This window comes from Callithrix jacchus, chromosome 20 (genome assembly GCF_049354715.1).
Source record: "Callithrix jacchus isolate 240 chromosome 20, calJac240_pri, whole genome shotgun sequence".
Taxonomy (NCBI): Eukaryota; Metazoa; Chordata; class Mammalia; order Primates; family Cebidae; genus Callithrix; species Callithrix jacchus.
In genome coordinates, this window is record NC_133521.1 from 32,011,255 (window position 1) to 32,024,063 (window position 12,809).

The 12,809-nt window shown below is 44.2% G+C and overlaps 1 protein-coding gene across 9 annotated transcripts in view; it reads right to left on the bottom strand.

Moving 5' to 3' along the window:
• Positions 1–11,835, bottom strand: part of RFWD3 (ring finger and WD repeat domain 3) — a 54,652-nt gene extending 42,817 nt beyond the window's left edge. For 4 of the 9 annotated variants that reach the window (XM_017967011.4, XM_017967010.5, XM_078357742.1 and 1 more), the window contains exons 1-3: positions 11,718–11,835; positions 9,865–9,995; positions 5,990–6,611 (exon numbers count right to left, since the gene is read on the bottom strand). In XM_017967011.4, the coding sequence (XP_017822500.2) occupies positions 5,990–6,611; positions 9,865–9,904 (662 nt within the window). In that variant the 5' untranslated portion in view covers positions 9,905–9,995; positions 11,718–11,835. Of the gene's footprint in view, positions 1–5,989; positions 6,612–9,864; positions 9,996–10,548; positions 11,448–11,615 lie in introns of those variants that run through there. The other 5 variants (XM_078357740.1, XM_008986204.6, XM_078357741.1 and 2 more) reach the window with 3 other exon arrangements.
• Positions 11,836–12,809: the final 974 nt, after the last annotated feature.

Here is a 12,809-nt window from a genome sequence, read left to right on the forward strand (position 1 = left end):
CCTGGCCAAAATGGCGAAACCCCGTCTCTACTAAAAATACAAAAAATTAGCTGGGCATGGTGGCGCGAGCCTATAATCCCAGCTACCCAGGAGGCTAAGGCAGGAGAACTGCCTGAACCCAGGAAGCGGAGGTTGTGGTGAGCCGAGATTGCAGCAGATTGCAGATTCCAGCCTGGGTAACAAGAGCGAAACTCCGTCTCAAAGTAAAAAATATATATATAGGTAGAAGAAACCTAAAGATAGGAGAATGGACAGATAATGAGTGGCCACCGGAGAAAACTATTAAGTATTATGGGCTGGCCACATGGGCAGAGGATGGCTCATGGGGATACCAGACCCCTATTTACATGTTCGACCGGATCATCCGGTTGCAGGCTGTTTTGAAAATACTCACTAATGAGACAGGCAAAGCTCTGTCCCTTTTAGCCCAACAAAAAAACTCAAATGAGAAACGTGATTTATCAGAACTGGCTGGCCCTAGATTATTTACTAACAGCCAAAGGAAGAGTCTGTGGAAAATTCAATCTAACCAACCGCTGTCTGCACAGATGACCAGGGGCAAGAAGTGGAGGATATTGTGCGAGACATGACCAAATTGGCACACGTGCCTGTACAGATATGGCATGGATTAACCCTGAGTCCTTATTTGGAGGTTGGTTCTCATCCTTGGGAGGATTCAAAAACCTCACCATAAGTGTTATAATAATAGTAGGTGTCTGTTGCACACTTGTCTACTCCCCCTGTTCCTTCAGATAATTAGGAGATTCATCACTACCGTAGTTAGCCAAAAAATGACATCACAAGTATATTATATGAAACATCAGTCAGTTTCTTCAGAAAATCTAGAAAGTGAGAATGAAAGTGAGACCTCTCACTGATATTATAAAATGGTGAGGGTCTCAAAGGCGAGGGATGACGAAGGAGACCCAGGCATCTGGGATTCCCTCCCCCTTTGTCATCCACTGTGCAGCTCCAATAGAAGAGAGAGCAGGCCAGCTGGCGCCTCCTGAATCTCCTTCCTGAAAATAACACACTTGGTCTTCGGGAAACTCTGTGGAAGACACTATTTTTACTTAAAACAAGATCAAACCAGAGACCTTTTCACATGTGAGTCCTAGAACTGTAAACCAGAACCCTTTCATATGTGATTCCTGAAACTGTAAACAGAGACCTTTTCACATGAGAGTCCTAAAACTGTAAACTGGAACCCTTTCATATGTGATACCTAAAGCTATAAACCTAAGATTCTTCCATGTGTAACATCTAAAGTATAAGCCTATATAAAGGCAGAACCTTCCTTTGTTAGATGAGCTGGGTTTTTGACAAATTACGGCCTGGTCTCCTGGCCTAATAAACTCCTCCCTCCTTTATTCGGTGTTCGAGAGATCCCTTTCCATTCCTGCTACAGTATGACTCTTAGCTGTGGGGGAAATCTTTTTAAAAAATTTTTTAAAATTTAAGATGATAGTTGCCAGTGATTCCTCAACTGGATCTGGACAAAGGAAACTGAAAACTTTGAAAGGATCCACCAGTCTGGCTCTGTCACCCAGGCTGGAGTGCAGTGGCATGATTTTGGCTCACTGGAACCTTTCACCTCAATCTCCTAAGTAGCTGAACTACAGGCATGTACCACCATGCCCTGTTAACTTTTGTCTTTGTTGTACAGACAAGGTTTCAACACATTGGCCAGGTTGGTCTTGAACTCCTGAGCTCAAGCAATCTGCCCCACCCACCTCAACCTCCCAAAGTGCTGGGATTATAGCCACTGCACCCACATCCTTGATGCCCCTGAGAACTTTCATGATTCATGGGAAGATGCCAAAATATCAACATTAATAGGAATTTAAAAGAAGGTGATGTAAATGCTTATGGATGACTTTGAGGGACTCAAGACTTCCATTGAAAAAGAAGTAATACAGCTGTAAGAGCAAGAGAACTAGACTTAGAAGTGGAGCCTGAAGATATGACTGAATTGATCTCATTCCTAGCTTTTCCTTTCCCTCTTATTGGTTAGTCTATTGTTTGTCCCACTGAATATCCATTACCTCAGGCAGGCCCCAGGGAAGATAATTAGGCTTTTCACACTCTGAGTCAGGAATAGTCTTGCAGCAGGGTTTTCCAAAGAACCACCAAACAGGTGACATAAAGATAATTCTCTGGGAATGAGGCTTTGAAGGTGTTCCAATCCCATTTTGCTTCCTCTGGTGCCTGCCAGGCTATTGGTTTAAGATTACAGGCAGTTGGTTTTCAAGAATACCAAGGAGCTGGAAAAGGGGATAAGAATAAGGAATGCCACAGAGCTCACTGAGATGCAGCTGTTTTTCTTTAATGATCATTCCCTGGATTGCTATAAGCATTTGGTTAGTTTCCCGAATTATGAAAAAGTTGATTCTGACAAATTTCTGCCAGCTGTTTCACTGCTTTTATGGAGATAATTCTCTGTGTTCCTTACTCTGCCATTTTCACTGACATCACCCGGGTTTTCTTTTCTTTCTTTTTTTTTTTTTGAGATGAAGTCTTGCCTTGTGGCCCAGGTTGGAGTGCAGTGGCGAGATCTCGGCTCAATGCAACCTACACCTCCTGAGTTCAAGTGATTCCTCAGTCTCCCGAATAGCTGGGATTACAGGCGCCCGCCATCACCCCCGGCTAATTTTTGTATTTTTAGTAGACAGGGTTTCACCATGTTGGCCAAACTGGTCTTGAATTCATAACCTCTAGTGATTCGACTGCCTTCGCCTCCCAAAGTGCTGGGATTACAGGCATGAGCCACTGCGCCAGGCCAGGTTTTCTTTTTAAACGGTGCTAAGCAAGTTTACCAACTCATTTCTTGAGATTCTGAGTGAATGGCAGCTGTAGCTACCATGAGAATAAACATATAAGAAAAGCATTTTAAATAAAAAATAAAAAAAAAAAGCATTTTATAAGAGGATTTAATCGAATACATACTAGTAGTTAGGCTGTTGACATGTATATCAATAACATTCTACATAGAACCCAGTAAAAAAGTGATAGATGATTTTTTTAAAAAATCACTTTAATATTGCTTTTATGTAGCAAAGAATTTCCAAAGTCAGACAAGAACACAGGAAAGGGGAACTATGAAAACCAATAGGAAACAGTACTAAGGGTTTCTCCCTGGGAACAGATTTAGAAGCCAAGAAATCCTCCTCCTTCCCTGCACTTACCACCTTTGCATCAAATATATTTTGCTCCTTCCTTACCCTCTGTAGTCCTGGACTCCACCGCTCCATGACAACAAGTACTGTGATCTGTGTTATTCACCAATATATCTAGAGCAAAGTTTAGTCTATCACACAGAGGAGTGTTACCACTATTTGATGAATGACCGAAGCAGCCAGAATGAAACTGCCTCAAACAAACAAGAAAGGAGTTTGTGACCTCAGCTAAGCCTGTTGGGAAGAAGAGTTCACTACTTTCTGTAGCTTTGGCTTCTTGGCCAACTCTGAGTCAAAAGTTGTTCACCTTGGCCCAGGCTTTCAACACCTGGCCAAGGGACTCTGTCAGGTGAGTAAATCACACTGAGAAATTCATCTCAAGAAATTCAGAAGTTACAAGTAAATTAGTCCTGGGAAAGCCCATATTTTAGGAGAAAACGTTTTAATATGACATTTATCTGGCTCCAGAATTCACGTTCTTTCCACTTAATTGCACACTTCCTGACCTTTTAGACCTTTAGGTTTATTCCCTTTGTGGAGACAGATTATTGCTGCCAAATAGTTTGACTGACATCTTTCGACAATGACATTCGGTATAAATCATTCCCTGAGCAGATTCTACAAGCAACTTTTTTTTTTGAGACAGAGACTCACTCTGTCGCCCAGGTTGGAGTACACTAACAAGATCTTAGCTCACTGCAACCGCCACTTCTTGGGTTCGAGCAATTTTTGTGCCTCAACTTCCCGAGTAGCTGGGACCACAGGTGTGTGCCACCACACCCCAGTTAATTGTTTATATTTTTAGTACAGATAGGGTTTCACCATGTTGGCCTTGGACTCCTGACCTCAAGGGATCCGCCTGACTTGGCCTCCCAAAATGATGGGATTATAGGTGTTAGCCAAGCCCAGCCACATCAAGCAATTTTCTGACTAGAGTCTGGCTTCTGTGTGGCTCTCTGGTGGTTCTATTTTGCTTAGTTGGCATCTGGTTTATAAGTATCACCCATGAGTTGGTTAATACAAGTCAGTGTTCCTGACCAAGAGGAATCTGCTCTGTGTCCCCCAACAAGAATGAGTGCATGGATGAGGAAGACTGAGGACTACTGCAAGAGGCCTCCTGACAGCCAGTTCCTGGAGACATCACTCACAACTCTCAGCCATGGAAAGTTAGCCCACTTACTTTGGCAGGGTCCCCAGACTGTACCATAAGGTGCCTTCACCTATAACACAAATGTATGAAATCTTACCCTGCCTTTATAATGTGAGTAATGACATCTTAAAATAACAGAGTATAGTCAGGCCTGGTGGTGCACACTGGTAATCTCAGTTACTCAGGAGGCTGAGGCACAAGAATCACTGAATCCGGGAGGCAGAGGTTGCAGTGAGCTGAGATTGCACCACTGCACTCCAGCCTGGGCGCCAGAGCAAGACTCTTGCCTTAAAAACAAAAAAATCCAGAGTAATATGCTTGGCAATACTTGTCAACACAGAACTAGGCACCTGTCATCCTTCATGGGTACTACACACAGACTAGAGCCATAGTCATGGCAAGCCCCAACATAAAATCAACAGGAACCATGAAAAAGGATGCTGAATCTAGATTTAAAAGGCGCAATTCCAATTCCAGCCTTATCACAACCAAATCACAAATTATCCCATCAGCTTCCTCATTTGTAAAACATGAGTAATGGATAATCTAGCTACTACTTTTTAGTATCATCTCAATATTTTCACAATGTTAGAAAATATGGGTATGGTGGCACACGCTAATCAGGAGGCTGAGGTAGGAAGATCACCTGAGCCCAGGGAAGCTGAGGCTGCAGTGAACTGTGATTGCACCACTGCACTCCAGTCCGGAAAGCAGAGTAAGACTCAGTCTCAAAAAAAAAAAAAATTAAAAATAAAAATAAAGAAATACATAAATAATAAGAAAAAGAAGAAAGAGAAAACAAATGGATTTGATTGATGCTGCCTCCATTTGCCTGTGTAGAAAACAAGGCAGATCAGGTTTCGATACCAGTCCTAAACTCTTCTATGCTATAGCTATGAGACCCTGAACAAAGCCCTCTCTCAGGGTACCAGTTTCCTTCACATACAAATTAAAGGTTGAATTAAATTTCTAAGCATTTTGAAAACACTTAGAAGACCAAATGTGAAATAAAATAAATAAACAAGTTGGAAAAACAGACAGGGTAATGAGCTGTCCGTGATGGCTAACACCTGTAATCCCAGCAACTTGGGAGGCTGAGGCAGAAGAATAGCTTCAACCTGAAAGATGGAGGTTGCAATGAGTCAAGATCATGGCATTGCACTCCAGCCTGTGTGACAGAGTGAGACTCAGTTTTAAAACAAAAAACCAGACAGGATACAGACAATTGTTATTCTTCATAATAACCCTGTCAACATTTGACAGCTAAGCTCTTCAAGAGGCAAGTTCATAGCAAAGACTATGAAAGAACATTAACTGTGTCTCTAAATGGAGTGCCAGTGAATAATGAATTTGGGTGAGTGGAGTAAACTTACAAGTTAAGAAATAATGTGTGGTGTACAAGACACAATCTGAAGAACAGCTAATCTACAGAGATTGTCAACAAACTAACACCTCGTTTTCAAGACACAACAGTTTAACTTATCCCCTCATTACTTTGTGAAGTAAGGCAAGCACTTCTATTTCCATTTGACTTATGAAAAAATGAGGGTCAGAAGTTATCTGACTTGCCAAAAGTCACACTGTCAGTCCCTGAATGGCAGAGCCTCAGTTTCATATTTGCTAGTACAGCAGTGATCACGAACTTAACCATGTATTTATTTACCTGGCACTGTCTGTCCTCTGAGATCCTCCGGCTCTTGTCCTCCGTGAAGCAGATATCCTCCTTCTTGTTCTTATCGGCCCTGCACTGTGGTTTGAAGGGGCAGGTCTCAGGAATTCCAGCATGCCATGAAGTCTCTGTAGCCCACTGATGAAGCTGGTCACTGAATGCAATGAAGATGCTCGGATGTTGTGATTAGCACCAGATGCCTGACTACGTTGTTCTGAAGCCCCTGGACTGATGTTCTCCACATTGTCTTCTCCCACGACCTCGACTTCTTCTGTCAGGTCAATGGACAGTTGTGGAGCAGGCTGGAGCTGGGGTGGTCTTGCTTGGCTATTGGCTAATTCAGCAGAAGGATGGAGCAGGGGTGGTCTTGCTTGGCTATTGGTCACTTCAGCAGGAGCAGGCTGGAGCAGGACTGGTTCCCCTTGGCTACTGACCACTTCAGCAGGAGATGGCTGGAGGACAGGTGGTCCCCTTTGGCTGCTGAGCACATCAGCAGGAACAAGCTGGAGGAGGGCTGGTCCCCCTTGGCTGCTAGCCATGTCAGCAGGAGCTGGCTGTTCTGCAGCATAATTTAACTGTTCCTGAAGATCATATTCCATTGCTTCCTGAGCCATCACTAGAGAAACAATATTTGTAAAAAGTATTAATGAAATAGATAAAACATGCTATGTAGCTGACAGAATCATATTTAGTTCTTTCTGAATTTATGTTTAAGATCATTCTTAGCAAGACTGAGAAGCTTCAAGAGAGGATTTTAACTACTTAAATCAGAAGTGTTTGGTAATTGACTTTCTTCTCTACAACAAGCATTTATAACCAGTTTTCCAGTTTGCCCTTAGAAAACATGAAGTCCTGTGATGATAGTAATATCTTCCAAAATGGAAAGATCTATTAACCAAGGGGATTAAACTACTGGGTCTAAAAGTAATCTCTCAGACACGCTGCAGTTCTCTGTCTCAAGCTGAATATGGACATTCACCAAAATCAAATACATATCATGTTGTATCTAATCTTAGCAGGCAATATAAATCTTTCATAGCATCAACAGTTACAAAGGACAGAGAAATTTCAAACTTGCAAATTTAACTGAGTTACTAACTCAAAATGAAAGTTTACCTAATTTTTCCAAAAAGGCTGCACAAACTTTATCCTATCATTTTTGTTTTCTATTTCTAATTTCATATTAGTCTATTCAACAAATATTAAGCACCTATGTTCTTTTTGTTATGTTTCCCATCTTTAATTCCATCCATAGCAACAGTTTGAAAACTACCACCTAGTTTTTAACTAAAAAAAAAAATAATAATAAATAATTTTTTTTTTTGGTTTTGTGATACAGACGAGGCCTTCCTATGTTGCCCAAAGAGGTCTCGAATATCTGGCTTCGCCTCCTCGTGTGCCAGGACAAAAGGATTGAGCCACCGTGCCTCCCTACCACCTAGTTTTTTTTTCTTTTTGAGACAGAGTCTAGCTCTCTTGCCAAGCTGGGGTGCAGTGGCATGATCTCAGCTCACTGCAACCTCTGCCTCATGAGTTCAAGCAATTCTCCTGCCTCAGTCTCCCGACTATTTGGGACTACAGGAGCATGCCACCACACCTGGCGAATTTCTTTTTTGTATTTTTAGTAGAGACAGGGTTTTACCATGTTAGCTACGATGGTCTCAATCTCCTGACCTCGTGATCTGCCCACCTTGGCCTCCCAGAGTGTTGGAATTACAGGCATGAGCCACTGCCTCCGGCTCCTACCACCTAGTTTTTAAAGTACATCAGTATAACTTATCTCTCAATCACTTTGTGAAGGCACATGCTTTTATTTTCATCTGACTTATGAGGAAATGGGTGTTCAACTAACATATATTAAGCATCTCTTATGCAGACAGACACCCTAGAGGCAGACAGGTAAGATCCTGTGTATCAGAGTTTACATTCTAGCAAGTGGGATGTTAATAAACAAATACATGAGAAAATTATAGATTATGATATTTGGGGTTGAGGAGACAAGAAGGACAAAGTAAGACACAATTGTGAGGAAAGTACTCTTTAAAAGAGTGAAAACTGGCCTGAGGTATGAAGGATTTGAAAAAGCTGGCTATGCAAAGAGCCAAGAAGAGTTTCAGAAGGAAACTCTTAGGTCCCTGATGATCATGGGTTTGAGTGTATAGCAGGACACCATCATTAAAGGGCCCATGGGCCTTGGTAAGGAGTTTCTTCTGTGTTAGGAATAGACTGTAGGGGTGCAAGAGCACAAGCTAGGTGACCAGTGTAGAGGCTATTGTGGGAGTCCAGACCAGAGGTCACAGAGACTTAGGCAAGCAGTGTAGATGAAAAGAAACAGACAGCTTTAAGAATCTTCAGGATAGTCATGCTTCTTAAAATCACCAAAGCAGATTAAACCACCTAAAGAGGAACAGAATGATAGAAGAACGCCAAGGACTATAAAGTCAGAGACACTAGTGGTAAAAGAACAGAGTAACAGAAACAGTCAAGGAAGATTACAAAGTAGGAGGAAACATGCGACTGTAGTGTCTCGGAAAAACAATGTTTCAAGGAAGGAACAATTAAGTGTCAAGTGCTACTGGGGGAAAGAATGGCCCCTAGATTTGGGAAGGCCAGGTGACCTAAAAAAGCAGTTTCCCTGAAGTGATGGGGTTAGAGGCCAGAATGGAGTAGGCTGAATAAATGGAGGGAATTCAAATAAACATGGTTTACAAAGCACATGTATGTATTTTTCTCTCTCTGCTCCAGTCGTTCCTAAAAACCCACAAACGTAACTCCTCCTACCCGAGATATATTTTTTTTTTTTTGATATGGGGTCTTGCTCTGTCCCCAGGCTAGAGTGCAGTGGTTCCATCTCGGCTCACTGCAACCTCTGCCTCCTGGGTTCAAGTGATTCTCCTGCCTCAGCCTCCCGAGCTGGGACTACAGGCATATGCCACTCACACCTGGAAAATTTTTGTTTTAATAGAGATGGGGTCTCACCATATTGGTCAGGCTGGTCTCAAACACCTGACCTTGTGATCCACCATGCCTGGCAGACATTTTTTTAAACAAAGGATAAATACACTAGGACAATGCAAATGCAAACAGGATATGATATGCAGACCAGTTTTTTGAGGCCATAAAGGAGAAACTGATGACCAAAGACTACTTAGCAGAGCCAAAAGATAAAACTCAAATGCCTGCAAAGGGCACAGTGGTTGGGGTAAGGGTTGTGTTATTGAGGAGCAAGCTAATTCCCACTTAAAGGGATTGCAAAAACCGGGTACCAGAAAAGGCATTACTGAAAGATGGTGATAAAAGAGGGGGGTTGGTTAAAAGCCAATGAGGTAGTTAGCCTGTCTCCAACTCAAATACCAGCCAGCCAAAACAAAACAAAACAAAATAAAATCCTCCTCCCACTATGCTGAAGAAAACTGGAGGTTTGAACCACACAGTCTTAGGACCAGGATAGAGAGTGGCACAGCAGTGAAAATAAGTGGGAAAGTCAAAGTCTGCAAACTGAACAATGTGAGATACTTTAAGTTTTAAACATTTTTTTTGTAGAGATGGGGTTTCCCAGGTTGCCCAGGCTGGTACTAAACTCCTGGGCTCAAGCGAACCTCCTCCCTGGGCCTCCTAAAGTGCTGGGGTTACAAGAGTGAGCTATTGCAGCTGGCTAGGTAAATAAAAGCTTTCACATTTCAATGTGTTTCTAGGGTACAACAACAGCTTCCCAACAATTGTGTGTCAGAACATAAGGCCCAAGCTACTTCTAGATGTACTCTAGAGACATGAAGCAACTCAGCTTTAGTGAAGATAAAGGGTAGAAAATGACCAAAAAGAGCAGAATCTAGGGGGCTGCACTGTTCACTCCCATAGCTACTACTCACATTTAATAAAAATCAAGTTCGGCCAGGAGCTGTGGGTCATGCCTATGATTCCAGCACTTTGGAAGACCGAGGCGGGTAGCTTGAGACCAGCAGTTAGAGATAAGCCTGGGCAACATGGCAGAACCCCGTCTCTACAAAAAAATACAAAAATTAGCCAATAGTAGCTGTGGTGCCAGCTACTGAAGAGGCAGAGGTGGGAGGATTGCTTGAGCCTGCGCTGTCGTGGCAGTGAGCCAAGACCGTGCCACTGTACTCCAGAATGGGAGAAAGTGAGACCCTGTCTTAAAAGAAAAAAAAAGTAAGTTCCTCTGTTGCACTGGTCACATTTCAAGTGGTAGAAACCCACATAGGGCAGGTAGCTCCCATACTGGACAGCAGAAATACAGAACATTTTCCTTGCCACAGAAAGTTCTATGAAACGGTACAGCTCTGGAGCTGAGGATTGCTAACCACTGCGGACCAGTAGGAGGTGCCCAGAGCAAGATCATGGGCTGGGCACCCCAACCTTGAGCATGTCACACAAATGCTGTTTTTTTATGTGCACTGTGAATGTCGAGGCTTAACGTGTTAAACTCCGACTTGTCATCTTTGTTACTCAGGTTTCAATCAAAGCCACATCAGGTGGGGATAAAAGTCCCTCAATTAACACGTTCAGAGGAGGTGGGTGGGGGAATTCGGGCCAACCTTGGTTTAAATCTTTCCTCTGGCCGGCCTGAAGACTCACGCCTGTGATCCCTGGACATTGGGAGGCTGAGGCAGGGCGATCGCTTACACTCTGGAGTTCGAGATTCCTGTCTCTACCAAAAAAGAAAAATGAAACAGGCCATGTGCAGTGGCCCACGCCTGTAATCCCAGCACTTTGGAAGGCCGAGGCGGGAGGACCACTTGAGAACAGAGTTTTAGATCGGCCTGGCCAATATGGTGAAACCCTGTCTCTACTAAAAATACAAAAAGTTCCCGGGTGTGATGGCACATGCCTATAATCCCAGCTACTAGGGAGGCTGAGGAAGGAGAATCGCTTGAACCAGGGAGGCGGAGGTTGTAGTGAGCCGAGATCGCGCCACTGCACTCCAGCCTGGGCAACAGGCCAAATAAATAAATAAGTAAAATAAAGAAGGAAAAGAAAACAACGAGCTGGGAGTGGTGGCCGCGCCTGTGGTCCCAGCTACTGTGAAAAGGCTAGGCCGGAGGCTCGCTGGGGCCTGGGAGTTCGAGACTGCAGTGAGCTCTTCCAGCCTGGGCACAACAGGGAGACTTCTTTAACAGGAAAGAAAACAAAAGAAAAGAGAGAAAGAGGAGGAAAGGAAAGAGAAAAAAGAAAAATATCAAATCCCTGCTCTTTTACTGCATGGGAAACTTTAGGCGGGTTTCCTGAGCTCTCGGTTCAATTGTTTCGCCTGTAAACCGGAGGTAATACAAGTCGCCAGAGTTCCCGTGATGAAATTAAAAATGAAATTCTTCCGTTAATTTGAAAGTGATGAAATAACCGGCGCTCATAGCTGGCACCAGGCATCGCCGCTGAGGAGCCCGAGGCGAGGCTCTCGGGGGAGGGACCGGGCGACCCCACAGCCCCGCCCGGAAAGACCCGGCAGCTGCGAACTCCGCTCGTTCCGTGATCGCTCCGCGCTCCTGCCGCCCCCACGCTCAGCAACCCCGAAAGTGCGGGGCTCGGGCTCCTCAGCCCCGACTGTTGGCGCCGCCCAGAGAGTCCGAATCAGTTCAGGCCGCCGGAGCCAGCCCACAAGCCCCACCTCGTAAGGTGTCTCCGGGACCCCAATCTGGGAATCAGGCGTGGCGAAGTTATCCAGGAGCTAGAGGCCCCAGGCCTGGGAAAAAGCAAGAGTCCCCCTCACCTGACGCCAGTAGGTCGCGGCCGGGCTCGCGAGTCAGCCGAAGACTCTAGCTACCTCCGCCGAACTCCGAACGCACCAACGCCAAGTGCCACTTCCCGAGCCGCTCAAGCTCCGCGCCAGAGCCGCTGGCAGGCATGCTCCTATTGGACAGAAGCCTCAGGCTGCGGCCAATACCCACTCTTCTTCTTCAATGGGTCCCCGCTAGCTGAAGCAGCGGCGCTCTCATTGGCTGGTTGTTCATAAACCGACGAAGCGCGACCACGCTCGAGGAAGCCTCCTACAATTGGCAGGAATCTACGTCAGTCACCTTGCGCCGGCCCCGGAAAAATAAAGAGGAAGGAATTTTTTTTTTTTAAGTGCTTTTTATTTGAACTTTCTGGCGGGAGAAAGTTCTGGCTGGATTTCTCGGTCCATTTTGGAGATGAAAATATTGAAACTGTGACTCCTGCTTCTTGTCCCTAACGCTTTAGTGAAGGAGTTATCTGTATCCAAAGCATAGTAGCTAATCGCATAATTTCAAAATATTTCAGTATTTTGAATTTTGGAGCCTGTAAAGAGGCGTAGACAGTCCATTTCATATGTATCCTCTCATGAGGTTGAGGAGCTCACGCAAGACTTCGCCTACACAACCTCTTCCATCTCAAACCGCTGCAGTCGATCTGAGCTACTAAACAGTCTCAAATCACTTAGCCGGGTCGTTGCTCGCCGCACGCGAGGGGCCTGCGGAATTCTCCAGCTCCAAGGAGCGCGAGCCCACCTCGGTCTCGGCTCCAGGGCCGCATGTGGCAGGAAAGCCACAAAACAGATAAACCCAGACAAGATGATAAAGACGATCTGCATGTAACAGAGCTCACTAATGAAGATCTTTTTTTTTTTTTTTTTTTGAAGTTTCAATATTTTATTCAAGTTTCTTTTAAGTGATGTTAATTACAGCATTTGAAGGGGAAGATCCAATTCCACACAAAATGGAAAACTCTAAAATGTACCCATTGAACTGCTAAAAAAAAAAACAAACTGAGTGGTGAGAATACAACAGAAGTCCAATTTAGATTCTGAGTGTTGTCACCATGTGATTACAATCACACAGACTCT